This window comes from Salvelinus namaycush, chromosome 3, assembly GCF_016432855.1.
Source record: "Salvelinus namaycush isolate Seneca chromosome 3, SaNama_1.0, whole genome shotgun sequence".
NCBI lineage: Eukaryota > Metazoa > Chordata > Actinopteri > Salmoniformes > Salmonidae > Salvelinus > Salvelinus namaycush.
The window spans coordinates 83,688,640-83,715,560 of record NC_052309.1 but is presented as its reverse complement, the minus strand read 5'-3'; the positions used below and the strand labels follow the sequence as shown (position 1 = coordinate 83,715,560).

At 38.8% G+C, this 26,921-nt stretch overlaps 1 protein-coding gene across 1 annotated transcript in view; it reads left to right on the top strand.

Moving 5' to 3' along the window:
• LOC120044082 (voltage-dependent T-type calcium channel subunit alpha-1I-like) overlaps nucleotides 1–26,921 on the top strand; it is a gene marked incomplete at its 5' end in the record, with an annotated part of 151,521 nt that overhangs the window by 114,281 nt on the left and 10,319 nt on the right. The window contains 3 exons of the mRNA XM_038988670.1: nucleotides 7,890–7,968; nucleotides 8,599–8,720; nucleotides 9,911–10,336. Coding sequence (XP_038844598.1) covers nucleotides 7,890–7,968; nucleotides 8,599–8,720; nucleotides 9,911–10,336 — 627 coding nt within the window. The remainder of the gene's footprint in view (nucleotides 1–7,889; nucleotides 7,969–8,598; nucleotides 8,721–9,910; nucleotides 10,337–26,921) is intronic.

The following is a 26,921-nucleotide window of genomic DNA, read 5'->3' as shown; positions in this document are numbered from 1 at the left end:
CAGAAAGCTCATTACGAGTGCTCACAGCGACATCTTGTACCATTCTCTTAGCTACTATTTTTTTTTTTTATCCCTGTGATTTTTTTTTCAGAAAATACAGACTTCCTTAAAATTAGTCCCTTGGCCGGGAGAGATTAGCTATCCCCTCTCTGGGTTTGCATCTATGGCCACAGCCACTATTCGCTAGCTAACATTAGTATTGGGGACCAAAACACAGTAAAAGTGAATGGATCCTGGCTAGCATAGCATGCTCTTAGCTACGTGCACAGATCAAAGTAAATTCAAGACTCACTTATCACTGACCCAGGTTTCACCCGGTATAAATTCACCCTTTGTTTGTCTCTTGCTTGCTTGGATCACCCCTCATAGAAACATGTCATTAAGAATCACAGATCATTAAACTGATCTCCATGGAATAGTGCTATTTTCAGAGGTGCTTAAATCATCCCCAGTAGTGTAAGATCTACGGTCTCCCTGGTAGATACATCACTAATCAACTGTGACACAGGTAGCTGGGGAGAGCTTGCATTAGTTCTGGCCCAAAGGGAACTCGGTATCATACTGAGACAGTCTGATGAGAGACTGAGACTGACAGTATGACAAACAAAGTCTGGATCTAAAGTGCTTTAGAGATTTTTATGGAACTGTTACGTCACTACATAATTTCTACTTAACTTAGACATTGCTGACCTGGGGCATGTTCAGTAGACCCAAATGGGAGAAAACCTTTTGAAATGGAGGTATTACCACCTGAACTTGTCCACTAAGAACACACACGCTCCTTTGTTGGTTTCAAAAACGTTCCCGGACGTTCAGTACCTGCTGAACACGACCTTGGTCTCTAACCCTCACTAAACACTCCTATCTTAATAAACGTGGGTCGTGTTCTTCTATGAAAAACAGCTTCAAGTCTGTGACTGTTTGTCTTGCGATTTGTTAGCCTGGTAGAGGCTAGATCAGGCTAGATCAGGCTAGATCTGGATAGAGCAGGCTAGATCTGGATAGAGCAGGCTAGATCTGGATAGAGCAGGCTAGATCTGGATAGAGCAGGCTAGATCTGGATAGAGCAGGCTAGATCTGGATAGAGCAGGCTAGATCTGGATAGAGCAGGCTAGATCAGGCTTTTTGGTATTTTTGGTATTTCATTAGGATCCCCATTAGCTGTTGCAAAAGCAGCAGCTACTCTTCCTGGGGTCCACACAAAACATGGAACATGACATAATACCGAACATTAATGGACTAAAACAACTCAAGGACAGAACTACATTTAAAAAATGTAAAGGCACACGTAGCCTACATATCAATACAAACACACAAACTATCTAGGTCAAATAGAGGAGAGGTGTTGTGCCGTGAGGTGTTGCTTTATCTTAAACCAGGTTAGCTTTTTATTTGAGCAATATGAGATGGAACAGAGTTCCATGCAATAATGGCTCTATATAATACTGTACGCTTTCTTGAATTTGTTCTGAGTTTGGGGACTGTGAAAAGACCCCTGGGGGCATGTCTGGTGGGGTACATGTGTGTGTCAGAGCTGTGTGAAATTGACTATGCAAACAATTTGGGATTTTCAACACGTTAATGTTTCTTATAAAAATTAGAAGTTATGCAATCAGTCTCTCCTTAGCTCTTAGGCAAGAGAGACTGGCATATATGTAGTATTTTTTATCAGCCCTCTGATTACAATGAAAAGCAAGACGTGCCGCTCTGTTCTGGGCCAGCTGCAGCTTAACTAGGTCTTTCCTTGCACACGACTGGACAATCAAGATGAGACAACGCTAGAGCCTACAGAGCTTGCTTTTTGGAGCGTGGTGTCAAAAAAGCAGAGCATCTCTTTATTACGGACAGACCTCTCTCCATCTTTACAACCATTGAATCTATAGGTTTTGACCATGACAGTTTACAATCTAAGGTATCGCCAAGTAATTTAGTCTCCTCAACTTGTTCAACAGCCACACCATTAATTTCCAGATTCGGCTGAGGTCTAGAATTTAGGGAATGATTTGTACCAAATATAATGCTCTTAGTTTTAGAGATGTTCAGGACCAGTTTATCACTGGCCACCCATTCCAAAACAGACTGTAACTCTTTGGTAAGGGTTTCAGTGACTTCATTAGCTGTGGTTGCTGATGCATATATGGTTGAATCATCAGCATACATGGACACACATGCTTTGTTTAATGCCAGTGGCAGGTCATTGGTAAAAATAGAAAAGAGTAGAGGGCCTAGAGAGCTGCCCTGCGGTACACCACACTTTATATGTTTTTACATTAGAGAAGCTTCCATTAAAGAAAACCCTTTGAGTTCTATTAGATAGATAGTTCTGAATCCACGAGGTTGAAAAGCCAAAACACAAATGTTTTTCAAAAAAAGGATATGGTCAATAATATCAAAGGCTGCACTGAAATCTAACAGTACAGCTGCCACAATCTTCTTATTATCAATTTCTTTCAACCAATCATCAGTCATTTGTGTCAGTGCAGTACATGTTGAGTGCCCTTCTCTATAAGCATGTTGAAAGTCTGTTGATAATTTGTTTACAGAGAAATAGTATTGTATTTGGTCAAACACTATTTTTTCCAACAGTTTGCTAAGAGCTGGCAGCAAGCATATAGGTCTACTGTTAGAACCAGTAAAGGCCGCTTTACCACTCTTGGGTAGCGGAATTACTTTGTTCTTCCCTCCAGGCCTGAGGACTAAGAATTTCCTCTAGGGCTCAGATTAAAGATATGACAGATCGGAGTGGCTATAGAGTCAGCTACCATCCTCAGTAGCTTTCTATCTAAGTTGTCAATGCCAGGAGGTTTGTCATTATTGATCGATAACAATAATTTTTCCAACTCTCCCAAACTAACTTTACAAAATTCAAACTTGAAACGATCTTCTTTCATTATATATTTTTTTAATGCATGAATACAATGGCTCACTGTTTGTTGTTGGCATTTCCTGCCTATGTTTGCCCACTTTGCCAATGAAGTAATCATTAAAATAATTGGCAACATCAAATGGTTTTGTGATAAATAAGCCATCTGATTCGAATTTGTCTTTCTGCCCATAATTTCATTTAAAGTAAATTTGTAGTAAGTCAGCCAGTCAGATTTGCAGCCAGACTTATTAGCCACTCTTTTTGCCCCATCTCTTTCAACCATACAGTTTCCTCATCAATCCATCGAGCCTTAACAGTCACTTTCTTAACAGGTGCATGTTTATCAATAATTGGAAGAAACAATTTCATAAATCCATCAAGTGCAGCGTCTGGATGCTCCTTATTATTCGCATCAGACCAACAAATATTTTTAACATCATCCACATAAGAGTCACAGCAAAATATTTTGTGTGATCTCTTACACACTATTTTAGGCCCAGTTTTTGGAACGTTGGCTTTCCTGGATATAGCCACTATATTGTGATCACTGCATCCAATGGGTACGCATACAGCTTTAGTACAAAGTTCTACAGTATTAGTAAAAATGTGATTGATACATGTGGATGTTCTTGTTCCTGTAGTGTTTTTTAAAAACCATGTTAGGTTGATTAATAACCTGAACCAGATTACAGGCACTGGTTACAGTGAGATGCTTCCTCTTGAGCGGACAGCTTGATGAAAACCAGTCAGTATTCAGGTCCCCAAGAAAGTAGACCTCTCTGTTTACATCACATACACTATCATGCATTTCACACATATTATTTAGATACTGACTGTTAGCACTTGGTGGCCTATAGCAACACCCCAAAAGAAAAGGCTTTAGATGTGCCAAGTGAACCTGCAACCACAACACTTCAATAACACTTGGCATAAGGTTGTCTTTAAGCATTACAGGGATATGGCTCTGAATATATACAGCAACACCTCCCCCATAAGCATTTCTGTCTCTTCTATAGTTGTTATATCCTTGTATTGCTACTGATGTATCATCAAATGAGTTATCTAAGTGGGTCTCAGAAATGGCTAATATATGAATGTTATCTGATATTAGCAAGTTATTGATTTCATGAACCTTCAGGCTACATATATTAATATGGGCTATTTTCAGCCCTTTCCTGGGTAGCTTATCCTGTCTGGGAACGGGGTTCCGCTAGCAAACAGCCAACAGCCAATGAAATTGCAGGGCGCCAAATTCAATCAACAGAAATCTCATAATTCAAATTTCTCAAACATACAAATATTAGACACCATTTTAAAGATAAACTTCTCGTTAATCCAACCACAGTGTCCGATTTCAAAAAGGCTTTTCAGCGAAAGCACAACATATGATTATGTTAGGTCAGCAACTAGTCACAGAAAGCATACAGCCATTTTCCAACCAAAGAGAGGAGTCACAAAAAGCAGAAATAGAGATCAAATTAATCACTAACCTTTGATATTCTTCATCAGATGTATCTTCAATACATGTATGTTTTGTTTGATCAAGTTCATATTTATATCCAAAAACCTCAGTTTACATTTGGCTTTGCCTCCAAAACATCCCGTGAATTTGCTCAGAGCCACATCAATTTACAGAAATACTCATAATAAACTTTGATAAAAGATACAAGTATTATGCACAGAATTATAGATATACTTATCCTTAATGCAACCGCTTTGTCAGATTTCAGAAAAGCTTTACGGAAAAAGCAAACCATGCAATAATCTGAGTACGGCGCTCAGAGACCAAAACAAGCCAAACATATACCCGCCATGTTGCGGAATCAACAGAAGTCAGAAATAGCATTATAAATATGCACTTACCTTTGATGATCTTCATCAGAATGCACTCCCAGGATTCCCAGTTCCACAATAAATGTTTGTTTAGTTCAATAAAGTACATAATTTATGTCCAAATACCTCCTTGTTGTTTGCGCCTTGAGTTCACAAATCCAAATTCATGACGCGCGATCACTAGGTACAGACAAAAAGTCAAAAAGTTCCGTTACAGTCCGTAGAAACATGTCAAACGATGTATAGAATCAATCTTTAGAATGTTTTTAACATAAATCTTCAATAATGTTCCAACCGGAGAATTCCTTTGTCTTTAGAATTGCAATGGAACGCAGGTCGCTCTCACGTAAACCACATGCCACTCTGGCAGACCTCTGACTCATTCAGCTCCCATTCCCCCCTCCTTTACAGTAGAAGCATCAAACAAGGTTCTAAAGACTGTTGACTTAGGAAGCCTTAGGAAGTGCAATATGACCCCATAGACACTGTATATTCGATAGGCGATGAGTTGAAAAACTACAAACCTCAGATTTCCCACTTCCTGGTTGGATTTGTCTCAGGTTTTTGCCTGCCATATGAGTTCTGTTATACTCACAGACATCATTCAAACAGTTTTAGAAACTTCAGAGTGTTGTCTATCCAAATCTACTAATAATATGCATATATTAGCAACTGGGCCTGAGTAGCAGGCAGTTTACTCTGGGCACGCTTTTCATCCAAACGTGAAAATGCTGCCCCCTATCCCAAAGAAGTTATCAGAGATATACATAATACTGAAAAGAGCAAACAAAGCAAGAGAAAAATATATACATTCAGCAGTCCATTAATCAATTGGTGTGCGTGTGTGTGTGTGTGTGTGTGTGTGTGTGTGTGTGTGTGTGTGTGTGTGTGTGTGTGTGTGTGTGTGTGTGTGTGTGTGTGTGTGTGTGTGTGTGTGTGTGTGTGTGTGTGTGTGTGTGTGTGTGTGTGTGTGTGTGCTGCGCGGTTGAAGCTACGAACCCATAGGCTTGGCTCTCTCATCCCTTCCAGGCTTCTGGGAAGGTGAACAATGAGCCTGTCATAGCAGATGTAAGCGATGTCCCCACGCGCTCTGGCAGCTTTCATGCCTGGGATAAGTTCTTTCCTCTTCTGGTGCAGAGCTTCAGGATAGTCCTCGTTGAGGAAGATATATGTTCCTCTCAAGTTCTTGGCTCTTTCCAGAACAGCTACCTTGTCCTTGAACTTCAGGAACTTGACCACTATCGGGCCTGTCACCTGGGATGGTGGTGGGTTTTCCAGTCCTGTGGGCATGCTCCACCTCAATCTTCCTGTGGTCCATCTTCAATTTCTCAGAGATCATTTCCCTCACTTTGTCCTCAGACTCCGTCCAGGTCTCATGTGGAGATTCTGCAATTCCATCCGCAACTATGTTGTTCTGCCTTGATTGTCCCTCCAGAAAGTCTGATTTATCCGTCATTGTTATCATGGATTCACATAAAGAACTGATGTCCTCTCTCAACGACTTACAGATTGCTGTCATCTTGCCGTTTTCCTGTTTCAACTCATCTAGCTGACCCTGGGAAAACTGCAAACTGTTCTTCAGGTCCTGGACCTCTCTGGTCAGGTCGTCCATTATTTTACTTGTTGAATCCACCAGTATTGTTCTTCAGGTCCTGGACCTCTCTGGTCAGGTCGTCCATTATTTTACTTGTTGAATCCACCAGTATTTAGACAAACACTTGAAGCTATTTTCTTGTTGTTGTAACAACTGCTTATACTCTTTCTGTTAGTTTAAAAGATCCTTTACCTGTGATAGAGAGACACTGTCCTCAACGGGACTCCCGCCGGCTTTGGTCTTTGTCATGGTAGCTAGCAACGTAGGTTACGCTGTTACTCCTCACAGTTCCAGACAGGGCAGGTCACAGGGAGGTGACAACAACAAACAGCAGGGATCTAGACAGCCATAAACCCGGAACAATCTGCGGTCCTGTGTCGCGGGCTGCGTTCAAGCCCTCAAGAAAACCCAGCTAAGCTAGCTGCTACGCCAAATTGCTCCTCAGACCCATCCTTGGTCGGCAGGATCACTGGACAGAGACTAGCAGTCCCAGCAACTGATGCCAACTGTGTTGCGGGTTCTGAAAGTTAGCTTTCTACTAAGAACTTTCCAATACACTTTCAAAACAACAAACTTTTCAAAACAACAAAACTGAACTCTCCCTCGTTCCACGTTCAACCGGAAGTGATGTGCAGTGTGTCTCTTATTGCTAGATCAGGCAAGAGCAGACTAGAGCAGGCCAGAACAGAGCTGTGTGCTGGCTGCTGTGACATTTGCTCTGTAAGGTTACATCTCACTAATGGGATTGTGTTTTCTGAGCATATTTACTACATAACCTCTTTATGCAGTCCCATTCAGCAGACAGAGAGGGATCTACTGCTGTGTGTCCTGGGTGGCTTCCAACTACACAGTCACAATAACAAAGTAAGGTTATGCCACTGACAACTTTCCCAATTCCCTCCTCAGGTTCCTCTTGAGGATTCTGATACGATGTAGGACTTAGGCTTTGGTTGTGCACCACATGTCTAGCTTTCACTTCTCTTTTTTGGTAGCAGGCCTACGCAAGCGAAAGGCAGAACAACTAGCAAATTATAAATCTACTGAGAATTCTGATACGGTAGAGGCTGTGCCACAACATGGATGCTGGGACCAATAGGTTTTGTTGCTTGGTAAAAGGCAAGGCCAAAACACCCGCTGTTCTTTCAGTGGGATGCAATGTTCAGAATGTTTGTCTAAAAGATGTATGATTTGGTGCCTCTAGGTCAATTCAGATGGCTGATTGAGGATCTTTTTACAGAAAAATGTGATCACTACAGTGTTCATCCGTATTTTTTTTTTCAACCTTTATTGAACTAGGCCAGTCAGTGACGGCCTACACCGGCCAAACCCGGATGACGCTGGGCCAATTGTGCGCCGCCCTATGCGACTCCCAATCACGGCCGGTTGTGATACAGCCTGGATTTGAACCAGAGTGTCTGTAGTGACGCCTCTAGCACTGAGATGTAGTGCCTTAGACCACTGCGCCACTTGGGAGCCCAAAATCTCTCTGTAAAAGAGACCTTGGACTCAGCATGACTCCCTGTCAAAATAACAGTTCAATACAAAGAGAATGTAGAGCAGAAACAGTTCCTAACACTGTTCCTATGTGTGTTTCAGGTGGGGAACCTGGGCCTGCTCTTCATGCTCCTGTTCTTCATCTATGCAGCACTGGGGGTTGAGCTGTTTGGAGAACTGGGTGAGTTGGTAGTGATGGGCTGGAACAAAACCCTGCACACCCAATGGCGCACCACGTTCAGAGTTATACATATCCAATCCTGTTCGATTACAGAGCCAAGACAGAAATAGAAACGGACTTGTCGTAAAGTATCTGGACGCAGCCAGAACCAAGAAGTATCATGGAGACTAGACAGGAGAACCAATAACACATCAGCTAGGCCTGTCTTCAAACTGTCACACTCTCTCTATGGACTCTAGTCATGTCTGCTGGAGGTCATCTCTCAACCCATCAGTCTTGAGCAAAGTATTAGAGCCACATGCAACTGTAGTAAGGAGAGAGATGTGTAAACAATCAGCCAAGACGGCTTTAAGACCAGGAGCAAACAACCACGTCTGCTGCTGTTGGTTGTTGGTTTCTAAGACGACTGAACAGATAAATGTTCTCTATATAAACTGTTATTTTCTCTTCATGTATCTTTATCTCTCCCTCTATCCCTTTGTCCTTCCCCCTGTTCCCCCCTCTCTGTATCTATCTTTCTCTATTTGTTTCTCTCTCCCCTTATCTCTCACTCTCTCTTACCTCCCCATCCCTCCCTCCCCCATGTCTCCCTCCCCTATTCCTCCCTCCCTCCTTACTCTCCTCTCCCAGTGTGTAACGAGGACTACCCATGTGAGGGGATGAGCCGCCATGCTACCTTTGAGAACTTTGGCATGGCCTTCCTCACTCTGTTCCAGGTCTCCACTGGGGACAACTGGAATGGGATCATGAAGGTATGGATGGACTTCTACATGGTGTTCTATGGAGTGTTTATTACAATAAATGAGATAGTTGATCATCTGATACTTTAATCTAAAATGACTTGGATTACCATGTTTCAATGTGTTGCTATTTGGGTTGTATTATTCAGTTGTCATGTTGATGTCTGTGGTTGGTATTTGGTGCCTGGCTTCATAGCTGCAGAGAAGTTTCAGAGTAATTACCAGCCCTGTGGCCCTGAGGGCAGACCCCAAGCCTATGTCCTGCTTAACAAGACCTTTCCAATCCTCCTCCCCTTGAGCGCTACCATAACCTGACCTGTCACAGCTCTGTATATTCTCTGTAAAGATGGCCTTTTTAAATAGGGGAATGTGTCCCACTCCCATTTCACAGTCGTCGCCCCCCACCCCCCCACTCCCACGCTCAACGCATTATGGAGTGTGACAGGGGCGCACCATAAAAACCCCTCAGTGGTTTGTAGAGGTATGGGTGGGGATCACAGCCGCTACCTCTCAGCTGAAGCGGTGTCATCACCTCTCTTAGATTACTACTGATGAGACCTTGTGAGCTTTCACTGCCTTTTACCTGGAGATGTGTTGGATGCAAACTGCCTGGAACGAGGGAGGGGGAAGAGAGAAAGAGAGAGTACAGTGGTGATTCAGACTAGAGAGAGGGGAGGGAGGGATAGAGGGAGGGGGAAGAGAGAAAGAGAGTGAATCACCACTGTACTGACTAGAGAGAGGGGAGGGAGGGATAGAGGGAGGAAAAAGAGGGGAGAGGGGAAGAAGGAAACACTTGAGACTACACAGTGAAAAGGTCAAAACAAATGAGAGAGAAGAGACTAGAATCAGCTCATGTCTGGATGTCTTACAGTTAATGTGTGACAGGTCAATTTGCTCACAAGAGCCTTACATTGATATCTTTGTTTCAAGTTGGAAAGCTTAACTCTTGTTCATGAAGTTGTTGAATAAAACGTGTTGTTTCTGTATAGTCCCGTATAGTCCCGTGTAGCTCAGATGGTTGTGGGTTCGATTCCCACTGGCGACCAGTACGAAAAAGTATTAAAATCTATGCACTCAGTACTGTAAGTCGCTCTGGATAAGAGCTTCTGCTAAATTAGGTAAATGTAATAATGTCTTCATGGCTTGACCTAACAGACAGCTTCTATTTCTCCTCTCTCCCACCTTCCCTCCCCCCTCCCTAGGACACGTTGAGGGAGTGCCCTCCGGACTACGGGCCTGACTACTCCTGCAACCCCAGCCTGCAGTTCATCTCTCCCATGTACTTTGTGTCCTTTGTGTTGACGGCCCAGTTCGTGCTGGTCAACGTGGTGGTGGCGGTGTTGATGAAACACCTGGAGGAGAGCAACAAGGAGGCCAAGGAGGACGCCGAGATGGACGCCGAGATCGCGCTGGAGCTGGCCACGGGGGCCCTATGCTGCATGGGGCCGGAGGGAGTCTGTGCAGGAGGGAAGAAAGGTGGAGGAGCAGGGGGAGGTGGAGGAGGAGAGGAGAGAGGGATGGGAGTCCCAGGCAGTTCCTCCGGGGGGAATATGCATCATCACGTGGCAATGACGCATCCAGGAACACTGCAAGATCCGAACAATCGTGATCCCTACTCTCCTGCACAGGTGAGATGGATAGATGAATACATTTCTGTCTGTATGGGTCTGTCTGTTTCTGTCTATTTGTCTTTCTATTTGATATTATAGGAATTACACATATACAGTCTGACACACCCGTGTGTAGTACATAGACGTAAGGTTGAGGTCATTATGACAGGGAGAAAGAGAACAAGAAGAAGAAAAGACAGAGGAGACAGAAAGATAATCAGAGACATTTAGTCCCCTTCCCGTTCTGACATCCTCAGTGTTTTAGACTGACAGCCCATCAGTCCTGTTTAACTCAGTTTGTTTGCTGGTTCACTCAACCTTTCATAATGTAATACAAAGGAACAGCCAGGGAAGATACGGAGAGAGAGATGGGGAGAGAGAGACAGGGGGGAGGAGAGAGAGAGAGAGATGGGAGAGAGAGAGAGGGAGAGAGAGATGGGGAGAGAGAGACAGGGGGGAGGAGAGAGAGAGAGAGATGTTTAATCTTGTTGGCCAGGGTATTCAAATAACAGACATCATCTCTGAACAGGTCATAATGTAGATTCAGTACAATGTCACCGTGACCCAGTGTGTGTCTCAAATGGCACCCTATTCCCAATATAGTGCACTACTTTTAACCAGGGAATTTGGGTGCCATTTGGGACGTACCCTAGAATGTGGCCGTGGCCCAGACTACTGCAGAAAAACACAGCTACTCTCATTCAGGGTTCTGTTATTGGTTTCTACAGATTAAGGGGTTTGGATATTATTCTCGGGACCCCTGAAATAGATGCTGATGAAAGAACAATGTCATTTTAGGGAGTTGAAGGGAGAGGGACATTGAAATACATTTTCATCTAGCTGCACCTTTCACAGTGAATTTGCCTGGCACACTCCATCGCCATGGCAACCCTTGTTGTCAGTCTTCTGCACAATTCTGCATACACACTGCACCGTGCATTTCATCACCTTTTCAATTCAAACTCAGGACCTCTGATATTAACCCGTCAGTGTGCACACACACACAAACACAAAGCCCCGGAAGACATAAACACAAACAAGCACACACACACAGTGAGATTACTAAAAACCTAATCATAATGTAATGGCAAACACAAGCAAACACACACACACACGGATGACTCACCGGCTGCCTGCTACGATCTGTTCTACCTTTACAGAACTAAACTTGGCTTTACTGAGGAGCCATTTTTAGCTTTGTGTTGGCTGACAGAATAACTTAATAAGAGAGGGAGGGAGGGAGCTTCTTTGGTCTGCTCTCCTCTCCCCTGGGTGATGTAACCAGGGGCCTGGAGGCCAGCTCAATTTATTCATTGACAACAGCTACAATTGTGTGTGTATCGTGTGTGTGTGTGTGTGTGTGTGTGTGTGTGTGTGTGTGTGTGTGTGTGTGTGTGTGTGTGTGTGTGTGTGTGTGTGTGTGTGTGTGTGTGTGTGTGTGTGTGTGTGTGTGTGTGTGTGTGTGTGTGTGTGTGTGTATTGGGTCTGTGTGTGTGTGTGTATTGGGTCTGTGTGTGTGTGTATTGGGTCTGTGTGTGTGTGTGTGTGTGTGTGTATTGGGTCTGTGTGTGTGTGTGTGTGTGTGCGTGGCGTGTGTGGAGGCAGGAATTATTGAGAAAACACACAGATGAAAATAGAAACAGATCTGGAGGAGAGTGAGCGACATGAGGGGGAGGGAAAGGTGGAGAGAGAGAGAAGTAAAGAGAGAATATGTGTAAAGAGGAGAGGTGATGCTAAGTGATTGGAGGGGAGCTGAAGAAAATGGCCATAATGAGAAATCAATGTTTACACCTTTAAGGCAATACAATTCACAGCATCACTACGGCAGGTGTTTCCTTTACTGTGACACTTGTAATGGGATTCCAGACCTGGCAGAATGTGTTATATACAGACCTGGCAGAATGTGTTCTATACAGACCTGGCAGAATGTGTTCTATACAGACCTGGCAGAATGTGTTCTATACAGACCTGGCAGAATGTGTTCTATACAGACCTGGCAGAATGTGTTCTATACAGACCTGGCAGAATGTGTTCTATACAGACCTGGCAGAATGTGTTATATACAGACCTGGCAGAATGTGTTCTATACAGACCTGGCAGAATGTGTTATATACAGACCTGGCAGAATGTGTTATATACAGACCTGGCAGAATGTGTTCTATACAGACCTGGCAGAATGTGTTCTATACAGACCTGGCAGAATGTGTTCTATACAGACCTGGCAGAATGTGTTCTATACAGACCTGGCAGAATGTGTTATATACAGACCTGGCAGAATGTGTTATATACAGACCTGGCAGAATGTGTTCTATACAGACCTGGCAGAATGTGTTATATACAGACCTGGCAGAATGTGTTCTATACAGACCTGGCAGAATGTGTTCTATACAGACCTGGCAGAATGTGTTATATACAGACCTGGCAGAATGTGTTATATACAGACCTGGCAGAATGTGTTCTATACAGACCTGGCAGAATGTGTTCTATACAGACCTGGCAGAATGTGTTCTATACAGACCTGGCAGAATGTGTTCTATACAGACCTGGCAGAATGTGTTCTATACAGACCTGGCAGAATGTGTTCTATACAGACCTGGCAGAATGTGTTATATACAGACCTGGCAGAATGTGTTCTATACAGACCTGGCAGAATGTGTTCTATACAGACCTGGCAGAATGTGTTATATACAGACCTGGCAGAATGTGTTCTATACAGACCTGGCAGAATGTGTTCTATACAGACCTGGCAGAATGTGTTCTATACAGACCTGGCAGAATGTGTTATATACAGACCTGGCAGAATGTGTTATATACAGACCTGGCAGAATGTGTTCTATACAGACCTGGCAGAATGTGTTCTATACAGACCTGGCAGAATGTGTTATATACAGACCTGGCAGAATGTGTTATATACAGACCTGGCAGAATGTGTTCTATACAGACCTGGCAGAATGTGTTCTATACAGACCTGGCAGAATGTGTTATATACAGACCTGGCAGAATGTGTTATATACAGACCTGACAGAATGTGTTCTATACAGACCTGGCAGAATGTGTTCTATACAGACCTGGCAGAATGTGTTCTATACAGACCTGGCAGAATGTGTTCTATACAGACCTGGCAGAATGTGTTCTATACAGACCTGGCAGAATGTGTTCTATACAGACCTGGCAGAATGTGTTATATACAGACCTGGCAGAATGTGTTCTATACAGACCTGGCAGAATGTGTTATATACAGACCTGGCAGAATGTGTTATATACAGACCTGGCAGAATGTGTTATATACAGACCTGGCAGAATGTGTTATATACAGACCTGGCAGAATGTGTTCTATACAGACCTGGCAGAATGTGTTCTATACAGACCTGGCAGAATGTGTTATATACAGACCTGGCAGAATGTGTTATATACAGACCTGGCAGAATGTGTTCTATACAGACCTGGCAGAATGTGTTCTATACAGACCTGGCAGAATGTGTTATATACAGACCTGGCAGAATGTGTTCTATACAGACCTGGCAGAATGTGTTCTATACAGACCTGGCAGAATGTGTTCTATACAGACCTGGCAGAATGTGTTCTATACAGACCTGGCAGAATGTGTTCTATACAGACCTGGCAGAATGTGTTATATACAGACCTGGCAGAATGTGTTATATACAGACCTGTTCCTGTTTTATATACACTATTCTAGTTGTGGATTCCACTGGATTCCACTGGTCTTCACTGTTTGTGACTATAAAAAAGACTCATAGACACACTTCATGTAATATAACAGGCTTTTAAAATTCAATATTGGTGCACAATTTCTACGAAAGGTATGCAAAAGGCACTCTTTTTGTGGAATGACCCAGATAATGATATTGGTGGTGATCTCTCTGTGAGAGAAACAGAGAAAGAGAGAGACTCTTTAACATCATCCTTAGCTCTGGCGTCTTTCCCAATATTTGGAACCAAGGTCTGATCACCCCATTCCACAAAAGTGGAGACAAATTTGACTGAACAAATGTCAAATTGGCTTTTTACCAAATTACCGTACAAACGACCGTGTATTCAGAGAGAGAGAGAGAGAGAGAGAGCCTTAACCTGACTGACTGACTGGAATTAACTGACTGGAATTAACTGACTGACTGACTGGAATTAACTGACTGACTGACTGGAATTAACTGACTGACTGACTGGAATTAACTGACTGACTGACTGGAATTAACTGACTGACTGACTGGAATTAACTGAAGGGCTCTCTCGCTCGCTCTCTGTCTTCCCTTTAAGGCGCACGTTCTCATCAGGTGGCCAGCACTATTGTTGTCTAGAAAAATGTAAATGGCATTATCATTAACCTATTAGGACTAAGCCATAGTCATTCAGGCGTGTGGATGTGTGCCTGCGTGCGTGTGGATGTGTGCCTGTGTGCGTGTGGATGTGTGCCTGCGTGCGTGTGGATGTGTGCCTGCGTGCGTGTGGATGTGTGCCTGCGTGCGTGTGGATGTGTGCCTGTGTGCGTGTGGATGTGTGCCTGCGTGCGTGTGGATGTGTGCCTGCGTGCGTGTGGATGTGTGCCTGCGTGCGTGTGGATGTGTGCCTGCGTGTCCGTGCTTGTGTATGTGTTCCTTTGCTGTTTCGTAACACAGTCATTCAGGGCTCCAGTGCTGTTCTTAACAACCCACTCACACTGAGGAATATCTGGACTCTGTATAGATGTAGTCTATTGTTATATACTCTATAGTGATGGGGGAAAAATCGATACAGTTACATATCGGGATATTATCATATTGATATATCGATATATTGTTTTGGCTGTACCTGCACCAAAACTACAATATTTTTCCTTCATAGCTTGTTGTCCATCTTCATTTTAAATAGGGAGCCAATTTGTTTTCAGCACTTTTATTTCCATAACTAATCAAAGAAAGCTCATTTTCTCATGTCTCTCTCTTGTCCCTCAGCAGTAGATATATGGTGAGCAATATGTTTGGAACATCGGATCGCCATAAAATGACAGTATCGAATCACAATACAGATAGAATCATGAGAAGCGCAATACATATTGTATCGGCACCTAAGTATAGTGATGATATCATATCTTGAGGTAACTGGCAAATCCCAGCCATAGTTATATACGTATACTGTAGATATATTTTATAAGCCAGGTTTATTTTGCTAACAATGAAGGCATAGTTAGACTGAGCAAGGACTATAACCTGTTGCTAATGGCAAACACTTTTAAACAACAGCTGCCATCCTACATGTAAAACATTGGTTGGTGAGTGGCTGTGTATGTGGGTTAGCAGTGTTAGACAACAGCTGCAGTTTATATAACTATAACACTGACGGTACACTGTACTGGATTTTTACATTCCTGAAAAGAAAGAATAAATGTAGCCTGTGGATTTAGCAGCCTATGACCCTGTTTCCTTAGTACTGTATGTATTTAGGGTAATGTTTCTTAGTATTGTATGTATTTAGGGTAATGTTTCTTAAAACTGCATGTATTTAGGGTAATGTCTCTTAGTACTGTATGTATTTAGGGTATTGTTTCTTAGTACTGCATGTATTTAGGGTAATGTTTCTTAGTACTGCATGTATTTAGGGTAATGTGTCTTAGTACTGTATGTATTTAGGGTAATGTTTCTTGGTATTGCATGTATTTAGGGTAATGTTTCTTAGTGCTGCATGTATTTAGGGTAATGTTTCTTAGTACTGTATGTATTTAGGGTAAAGTTTCTTAGTACTCTATGTATTTAGGGTAATGTTTCTTAGTACTGTATGTATTTAGGGTAATGTTTCTTAGTACTCTATGTATTTAGGGTCAGGTTTCTTAGTACTGTATGTATTTAGGGGAATGTTTCTTAGTGCTGCATGTATTTAGGGTAATGTTTCTTAGTACTGTATGTATTTAGGGTAAAGTTTCTTAGTACTGTATGTATTTAGGGTAATGTTTCTTGGTATTGCATGTATTTAGGGTAATGTTTCTTAGTGCTGCATGTATTTAGGGTAATGTTTCTTAGTACTGTATGTATTTAGGGTAAAGTTTCTTAGTACTCTATGTATTTAGGGTAATGTTTCTTAGTACTGTATGTATTTAGGGTAATGTTTCTTAGTACTGTATGTATTTAGGGTCAGGTTTCTTAGTACTGTATGTATTTAGGGGAATGTTTCTTAGTACTGTATGTATTTAGGGTAATGTTTCTTAGTACTGTATGTATTTAGGGTAATGTTTCTTAGTGCTGTATGTATTTAGGGTAAAGTTTCTTAGTACTCTATGTATTTAGGGTAATGTTTCTTAGTACTGTATGTATTTAGGGTAATGTTTCTTAGTACTGTATGTATTTAGGGTAATGTTTCTTAGTGCTGTATGTATTTAGGGTAATGTTTCTTAGTACTGTATGTATTTAGGGTAAAGTTTCTCAGTACTCTATGTATTTAGGGTAATGTTTCTTAGTACTGTATGTATTTAGGGTCAGGTTTCTTAGTACTGTATGTATTTAGGGGAATGTTTCTTTAGTACTTTATTTATTTAGGGGAATGTTTCTTTGTACTGTATGTATTTAGGGGAATGTTTCTTAGTACTGTATGTATTTAGGGGAATGTTTCTTAGTACTGTATGTATTTAGGGTGATGTTTCTTGTTACTGTATGTATTTAGGGTACTGTTTCTTTGGTACTTTATTTATTTAGGGTAATGTTTCTTAGTGCTGTATGTATTTAGGGTAATGTTTCTTGGTACTGCATGTATTTAGGGTACTGTTTCTTTAGTACTTTATTTATTTAGGGTAATGTTTCTTAGTGCTGTATGTATTTAGGGTAATGTTTCTTGGTACTGCATGTATTTAGGGTACTGTTTCTTTAGTACTTTATTTATTTAGGGTAATGTTTCTTAGTACTGTATGTATTTAGGGTACTGTTTCTTTGGTACTTTATTTATTTAGGGTAATGTTTCTTAGTGCTGTATGTATTTAGGGTAATGTTTCTTGGTACTGCATGTATTTAGGGTACTGTTTCTTTAGTACTTTATTTATTTAGGGTAATGTTTCTTAGTGCTGTATGTATTTAGGGTAATGTTTCTTGGTACTGCATATATTTAGGGTAATGTTTCTTTAGTACTTTATGTATTTAGGGTAATGTTTCTTAGTACTGTATGTATTTAGGGTAATGTTTCTTAGTGCTGTATGTATTTAGGGTAATGTTTCTTGGTACTGCATGTATTTAGGGTAATGTTTCTTAGTACTGTATGTATTTAGGGTAATGTTTATTGGTACTGCATGTAATTAGGGTAATGTTTCTTAGTACTGTATGTATTTAGGGTAAAGTTTCTTAGTACTGTATATATTTAGGGTAATGTTTCTTAGTGCTGTGTGTATTTAGGGGAATGTTTCTTAGTACTGTATGTATTTAGGGTAATGTTTCTTAGTACTGTATGTATTTAGGGTAATGTTTCTTGGTACTGCAAGTATTTAGGGTACTGTTTCTTTAGTACTTTATTTATTTAGGGTAATGTTTCTTAGTGCTGTATGTATTTAGGGTAATGTTTCTTGGTACTGCATGTATTTAGGGTAATGTTTCTTAGTACTGTATATATTTAGGGTAATGTTTCTTTAGTACTTTATGTATTTAAGGGAATGTTTCTTAGTACTGTATGTATTTAGGGTAATGTTTCTTAGTGCTGTATGTATTTAGGGTAATGTTTCTTGGTACTGCATGTATTTAGGGTAATGTTTCTTAGTACTGTATGTATTTAGGGTAATGTGTATTGGTACTGCATGTAATTAGGGTAATGTTTCTTAGTACTGTATGTATTTAGGGTAATGTTTCTTAGTACTGAATATATTTAGGGTAATGTTTCTTAGTGCTGTATTTATTTAGGGTAATGTTTCTTAGTACTCTATGTATTTAGGGTAATGTTTCTTAGTGCTGTATGTATTTAGGGGAATGTTTCTTAGTACTGTATGTATTTAGGGGAATGTTTCTTAGTACTGTATGTATTTAGGGGACTGTTTCGTAGTGCTGTATGTATTTAGGGGAATGTTTCTTAATACTGTATGTATTTAGGGGAATGTCTCTTAGTACTGCATGTATTTAGGGGAATATTTCTTAGTACTGCATGTATTTAGGGTAATGTTTCTTAGTACTGCATGTATTTAGGGTAATGTGTCTTAGTACTGTATGTATTTTGGGTAATGTTTCTTAGTGCTGTATGTATTTAGGGTAATGTTTCTTAGTACTTTATGTATGTAGGGTAATGTTTCTTAGTACTTTATGTATTTAGGGTAAAGTTTCTTAGTACTCTATGTATTTAGGGTAATGTTTCTTAGTACTGTATGTATTTAGGGTCAGGTTTCTTAGTACTGTATGTATTTAGGGGAATGTTTCTTTAGTACTTTATTTATTTAGGGGAAGGTTTCTTAGTACTGTATGTATTTAAGGTAATGTTTCTTGTTACTGTATGTATTTAGGGTAATGTTTCTTAGTACTGTATGTATTTAAGGTAATGTTTCTTGTTACTGTATGTATTTAGGTGAATGTTTCTTTAGTACTTTATTTATTTGGGGTAATGTTTCTTAGTGCTACATGTATTTGGGGTAATGTTTCTTAGTGTTGTATGTATTTAGGGTATTGTTTCTTAGTACTGTATGTATTTAGGGTAATGTTTCTTAGTACTGTATGTATTTAGGGTAATGTTTCTTAGTACTGTATGTATTTAGGGTAATGTTTCTTGGTATTGCATGTATTTAGGGTAATGTTTCTTAGTACTGTATGTATTTAGGGTAATGTTTCTAAGTACTGTATGTATTTAGGGTAATGTTTCTTAGTGCTGTATGTATTTATGGTAATGTTTCTTAGTACTGTATGCATTTAGGGTCATGTTTCTTAGTACTGTATGTATTTAGGGTAATGTTTGTTAGTGCTGTATGTATTTAGGGTAATGTTTCTTAGTACTGTATGTATTTATGTTAATGTTTCTTAGTACTGTATGCATTTAGGGTAATGTTTGTTAGTGCTGTATGTATTTAGGGTAATGTTTCTTAGTACTCTATGTATTCAGGGTAATGTTTCTTAGTCCTGTATGTATTTAGGGGAAAGTTTCTTAGTACTGTATGTATTTAGGGTAATATTTCTTAGTACTTTATTTATTTAGGGGAATGTTTCTTAGTACTGTATGTATTTAGGGGAATGTTTCTTAGTACTGTATGTATTTAGGCTAATGTTTCTTAGTACTGTATGTATTTAGGGTAATCTTTCTTGGTACTGCATGTATTTAGGGTAATGTTTCTTAGTGCTGTATGTATTTAGGGTAATGTTTCTTGGTACTGCATGTATTTAGGGTAATGTTTCTTAGTACTGTATGTATTTAGGGTAATGTTTCTTGGTATTGCATGTATTTAGGGTAATGTTTCTTAGTACTGTATGTATTTAGGGTAATGTTTCTAAGTACTGTATGTATTTAGGGTAATGTTTCTTAGTGCTGTATGTATTTATGGTAATGTTTCTTAGTACTGTATGCATTTAGGGTCATGTTTCTTAGTACTGTATGTATTTAGGGTAATGTTTCTTTAGTACTTTATTTATTTAGGGGAATGTTTGTTAGTGCTGTATGTATTTAGGGTAATGTTTCTTAGTACTGTATGTATTCAGGGTAATGTTTCTTAGTGCTGCATGTATTCAGGGTAATGTTTCTTAGTGCTGTATGTATTTAGGGGAATGTTTCTTAGTACTGTATGTATTTAGGGTAATATTTCTTAGTACTTTATTTATTTAGGGGAATGTTTCTTAGTACTGTATGTATTTAGGGGAATGTTTCTTGTTACTGTATGTATTTAGGCTAATGATTCTTAGTACTGTATGTATTTAGGGTAATCTTTCTTGGTACTGCATGTATTTAGGGTAATGTTTCTTAGTGCTGTATGTATTTAGGGTAATGTTTCTTGGTACTGCATGTATTTAGGGTAATGTTTCTTAGTACTGTATGTATTTAGGGTAATGTTTCTTGGTATTGCATGTATTTAGGGTAATGTTTCTTAGTACTGTATGTATTTAGGGTAATGTTTCTAAGTACTGTATGTATTTAGGGTAATGTTTCTTAGTGCTGTATGTATTTATGGTAATGTTTCTTAGTACTGTATGCATTTAGGGTCATGTTTCTTAGTACTGTATGTATTTAGGGTAATGTTTGTTAGTGCTGTATGTATTTAGGGTAATGTTTCTTAGTACTGTATGTATTTATGTTAATGTTTCTTAGTACTGTATGCATTTAGGGTAATGTTTGTTAGTGCTGTATGTATTTAGGGTAATGTTTCTTAGTACTCTATGTATTCAGGGTAATGTTTCTTAGTGCTGTATGTATTTAGGGGAATGTTTCTTAGTACTGTATGTATTTAGGGTAATATTTCTTAGTACTTTATTTATTTAGGGTAATGTTTCTTAGTACTGTATGTATTTAGGGGAATGTTTCTTAGTACTGTATGTATTTAGGCTAATGTTTCTTAGTACTGTATGTATTTAGGGTAATGTTTCTTTAGTACTTTATTTATTTAGGGGAATGTTTCTTAGTACTGTATGTATTTAGGGTAATGTTTCTTAGTACTGTATGTATTTATGTTAATGTTTGTTAGTGCTGTATGTATTTAGGGTAATGTTTCTTAGTACTGTATGTATTCAGGGTAATGTTTCTTAGTGCTGCATGTATTCAGGGTAATGTTTCTTAGTGCTGTATGTATTTAGGGGAATGTTTCTTAGTACTGTATGTATTTAGGGTAATATTTCTTAGTACTTTATTTATTTAGGGGAATGTTTCTTAGTACTGTATGTATTTAGGGGAATGTTTCTTAGTACTGTATGTATTTAGGCTAATGTTTCTTAGTACTGTATGTATTTAGGGTAATGTTTCTTTAGTACTTTATTTATTTAGGGGAATGTTTCTTAGTACTGTATGTATTTAGGGGATTGTTTCTTAGTACTGTATGTATTTAGGGTAATGTTTCTTAGTACTGCATGTATTTAGGGTAATGTTTCTTAGTACTGTATGTATTTAGGGTAATGTTTCTTAGTACTGTATGTATTTAGGGTAATGTTTCTTAGTACTGTATATATTTAGGGTAATGTTTCGTAGTGCTGTGTGTATTTAGGGTAATGTTTCTTAGTACTGTATGTATTTAGGGGATTGTTTCTTAGTACTGTATGTATTTAGGGTAATGTTTCTCAGTACTGCATGTATTTAGGGTAATGTTTCTTAGTACTGTATGTATTTAGGGTAATGTTTCTTTAGTACTTTATTTATTTAGGGTCATGTTTCTTAGTACTGCATGTATTTAGGGTAATGTTTCTTAGTACTGTATGTATTTAGGGGAATGTTTCTTAGTACTGTATGTATTTAGGGGAATGTATCTTAGTACTGCATGTAGTTAGGGGAATGTTTCTTAGTACTGCATGTATTTAGGGTAATGTTTCTTAGTACTGTATGTATTTAGGGGAATGTTTCTTAGTACTGTATGTATTTAGGGGAATGTTTCTTAGTACTGTATGTATTTAGGGGAATGTTTCTTAGTACTGCATGTAGTTAGGGGAATGTTTCTTAGTACTGCATGTATTTAGGGTAATGTTTCTTAGTACTGTATGTATTTAGGGTAATGTTTCTTTAGTACTTTATTTATTTAGGGGAATGTTTCTTAGTACTGTATGTATTTAGGGTAATGTTTCTTTGTACTGTATGTATTTAGGCTAATGTTTCTTAGTACAGTATGTATTTAGGGTAATGTTTCTTTAGTACTTTATTTATTTAGGGGAATGTTTCTTAGTACTGTATGTATTTAGGGGATTGTTTCTTAGTACTGTATGTATTTAGGGTAATGTTTCTTAGTACTGCATGTATTTAGGGTAATGTTTCTTAGTACTGTATGTATTTAGGGTAATGTTTATTGGTACTGCATGTATTTAGGGTAATGTTTCTTAGTACTGTATGTATTTAGGGGATTGTTTCTTAGTACTGTATGTATTTAGGGTAATGTTTCTTAGTACTGCATGTATTTAGGGTAATGTTTCTTAGTACTGTATGTATTCAGGGTAATGTTTATTGGTACTGCATGTATTTAGGGTAATGTTTCTTAGTACTGTATGTATTTAGGGGATTGTTTCTTAGTACTGTATGTATTTAGGGTAATGTTTCTTAGTACTGCATGTATTTAGGGTAATGTTTCTTAGTACTGTATGTATTTAGGGTAATGTTTATTGGTACTGCATGTATTTAGGGTAATGTTTCTTAGTACTGTATGTATTTAGGGTAATGTTTCTTAGTACTGTATATATTTAGGGTAATGTTTCTTAGTGCTGTGTGTATTTAGGGTAATGTTTCTTAGTACTGTATGTATTTATGGTAATGTTTCATAGTACTGTATGTTTTTAGGGGAATGTTTCTTAGTACTGCATGTATTTAGGGGAATGTTTCTTAGTACTGTATGTATTTAGGGGATTGTTTCTTAGTGCTGTATGTATTTATGGTAATGTTTCTTAGTACTGCATGTATTTAGGGTAATGTTTCTTAGTACTGTATGTATTTAGGGTAATGTTTCTTTAGTACTTTATTTATTTAGGGTCATGTTTCTTAGTACTGCATGTATTTAGGGTAATGTTTCTTAGTACTGCATGTAGTTAGGGGAATGTTTCTTAGTGCTGTATGTATTTAGGGTAATGTTTCTTGGTATTGCATGTATTTAGGGTAATGTTTCTTAGTACTGCATGTATTTAGGGGAATGTTTCTTGGTATTGCATGTATTTAGGGTAACGTTTCTTAGTACTGTATATATTTAGGGTAATGTTTCTTAGTACTTTATGCATTTAGGGTAATATTTTTTAGTGCTGTATGTATTTAGGGTATTGTTTCTTAGTACTGTATGTATTTAGGGGAATGTTTCTTAGTACTGTATGTATTTAGGGTAATGTTTCTTAGTACTGTATGTATTTAGGGTAATGTTTCTTGTTACTGTATGTATTTAGGGGAATGTTTCTTAGTACTGTATGTATTTAGGGGAATGTTTCTTTGTACTGTATGTATTTACGGTAACGTTTCTTAGTACTTTATTTATTTAGGGTAATGTTTCTTAGTACTTTATGCATTTAGGGTAATATTTTTTAGTGCTGTATGTATTTAGGGTATTGTTTCTTAGTACTGTATGTATTTAGGGGAATGTTTCTTAGTACTGTATGAATTTAGGGTAATGTTTCTTAGTACTGTATGTATTTAGGGTAATGTTTCTTGTTACTGTATGTATTTAGGGGAATGTTTCTTAGTACTGTATGTATTTAGGGGAATGTTTGTTAGTACTGTATGTAATTAGGGTAATGTTTCTTAGTACTGTATGTATTTAGGGTAATGTTTCTTAGTGCTGTGTGTATTTAGGGGAATGTTTCTTTAGTACTGTGTGTATTTAGGGTAATGTTTCTTTAGTACTGTATGTATTTAGGGGAATGTTTCTTAGTACTCTATGTATTTAGGGTAATGTTTCTTAGTACTGTATGTATTTAGGGTAATGTTTCTTAGTACTGTATGTATTTAGGGTAATGTTTCTTAGTGCTGTGTGTATTTAGGGGAATGTTTCTTTAGTACTGTGTGTATTTAGGGTAATGTTTCTTAGTGCTGTGTGTATTTAGGGGAATGTTTCTTTAGTACTGTGTGTATTTAGGGTAATGTTTCTTAGTACTGTATGTATTTAGGGGAATGTTTCTTAGTACTGTATGTATTTAGGCTAATGTTTCTTAGTACTGTATGTATTTAGGGTAATGTTTCTTAGTACTGTATGTATTTAGGGTAATGTTTCTTAGTGCTGTGTGTATTTAGGGGAATGTTTCTTTAGTACTGTGTGTATTTAGGGTAATGTTTCTTTAGTACTGTATGTATTTAGGGGAATGTTTCTTTAGTACTGTATGTATTTAGGGGAATGTTTCTTTAGTACTGTATGTATTTAGGGGAATGTTTCTTTTGTACTGTATGTATTTAGGGGAATGTTTCTTTAGTACTGTATGTATTTAGAGTAATGTTTATTTTGTACTCTATGTATTTAGGGTAATGTTTCTTAGTACTGTATGTATTTAGGGGAATGTTTCTTTAGTACTGTATGTATTTAGGGTAATGTTTCTTAGTACTGTATGTATTTAGGGTAATGTTTCTTAGTTCTGTGTGTATTTAGGGGAATGTTTCTTTAGTACTGTGTGTATTTAGGGTAATGTTTCTTAGTACTGTATGTATTTAGGGGAATGTTTCTTAGTACTGTATGTATTTAGGCTAATGTTTCTTAGTACTGTATGTATTTAGGGTAATGTTTCTTAGTACTGTATGTATTTAGGGTAATGTTTCTTAGTGCTGTGTGTATTTAGGGGAATGTTTCTTTAGTACTGTGTGTATTTAGGGTAATGTTTCTTTAGTACTGTATGTATTTAGGGGAATGTTTCTTTAGTACTGTATGTATTTAGGGGAATGTTTCTTTAGTACTGTATGTATTTAGGGTAATGTTTCTTTTGTACTGTATGTATTTAGGGGAATGTTTCTTTAGTACTGTATGTATTTAGAGTAATGTTTCTTTAGTACTGTATGTATTTAGGGGAATGTTTCTTTAGTACTGTATGTATTTAGGGGAATGTTTCTTTAGTACTGTATGTATTTAGGGTAATGTTTATTTTGTACTGTATGTATTTAGGGGAATGTTTCTTTAGTACTGTATGTATTTAGAGTAATGTTTCTTTAGTACTGTATGTATTTAGGGGAATGTTTCTTTAGTACTGTATGTATTTAGGGGAATGTTTCTTTAGTACTGTATGTATTTAGGGTAATGTTTCTTTAGTACTGTATGTATTTAGGGTAATGTTTCTGCAGAGAAGAGCATATGGATGGGCCGTGTAAGCACAGGGGGATAGTCACTAGATTGGCATGCAAGAATGGACAAGAGCAGTATGTAAGTGTTTGGTACTTCTGTCCTTTGTGGCCAAATAGGCCAAAAATGCCAAATAGTGATTACCCTATCTCTGCCTGTGTGGTTACCCGGTGTTAGTGAATGTCTTTCAACGGCATTTCAGCCAATCAGATTTCAGATTTCTCTGAATGCGTTTTAGAATGTTTTATTATAATAAAACTGTTAGTGTTTTGGCTATAGGGGAAACACCGCTATCAAGGTGCCATTATCAACACAAGGAAGTATAGATTTTCTTAGTGAAAATAACACTTGTAGAAATTACAGCAGTTGAGGTAATATGGGACCAGTTCAGTTGCTATTCTTTTTACTATTTTTCCAGTCAATCTATTTGCACAGAAGAATCATTACAGAACAACTATTTTGCTGATGAGATTCAAGATAGAAAATGATATAATGAAGTTTAGATAGATTACTACTTCATTGTATTAATGTAATAACAGTCTGCCAGCTCCCTAAACTGTTATCTATTTTAGCTATTGAACATTTAATAGAGACATGTATCAAATCTATCACAGATTTGTCTCTGCGTGGTAACTCTTTCAGCCTGTTGGGTCTCCTTGGGTTACTCCAGCTATGGACATAGCTTACCTCTGAAATTATAATGTAACCAGTTAATATAACCAGTTAATATAACCAGTTTTGGGGTCACTATGTGAATGTGTAATGTTGTAACGCTACTTCTGTAGTAGATGTCACTAGGTGTAGGTGTCACTAGGTGTAGATGTCACTAGGTGTAGGTGTCACTAGGTGTAGATGTCACTAGGTGTAGGTGTCACTAGGTGCTAGGTGTCACTAGGTGTAGATGTCACTAGGTGTAGGTGTCACTAGGTGTAGATGTCACTAAGTGTAGGTGTCACTAGGTGCTAGGTGTCACTAGGTGTAGATGTCACTAGGTGTAGATGTCACTAGGTGTAGGTGTCACTAGGTGTAGATGTTACTAGGTGTAGGTGTCACTAGGTGTAGGTGTCACTAGTTGTAGATGTTACTAGGTGTAGATGTCACTAGGTGTAGATGTTACTAGGTGTAGATGTCACTAGGTGTAGATGTCACTAGGTGTAGGTGTCACTAGGTGCTAGGTGTCACTAGGTGTAGATGTCACTAGGTGTAGATGTCACTAGGTGTAGGTGTCACTAGGTGTAGATGTTACTAGGTGTAGGTGTCACTAGGTGTAGGTGTCACTAGGTGTAGGTGTCACTAGGTGCTAGGTGTCACCAGGTGTAGATGTCACTAGGTGTAGATGTCACTAGGTGTAGATGTCACTAGGTGTAGGTGTCACTAGGTGTAGATGTTACTAGGTGTAGATGTCACTAGGTATAGGTGTCACTAGGTGTAGATGTTACTAGGTGTAGGTGTCACTAGGTGTAGATGTTACTAGGTGTAGATGTGACTAGGTGTAGATGTCACTAGGTGTAGATGTCACTAGGTGTAGATGTCACTAGGTGTAGGTGTCACTAGGTGTAGGTGTCACTAGGTGTAGATGTCACTAGGTGTAGGTGTCACTAGGTGTAGATGTCACTAGGTGTAGGTGTCACTAGGTGCTAGGTGTCACTAGGTGTAGATGTCACTAGGTGTAGATGTCACTAGGTGTAGGTGTCACTAGGTGTAGGTGTCACTAGGTGTAGGTGTCACTAGGTGCTAGGTGTC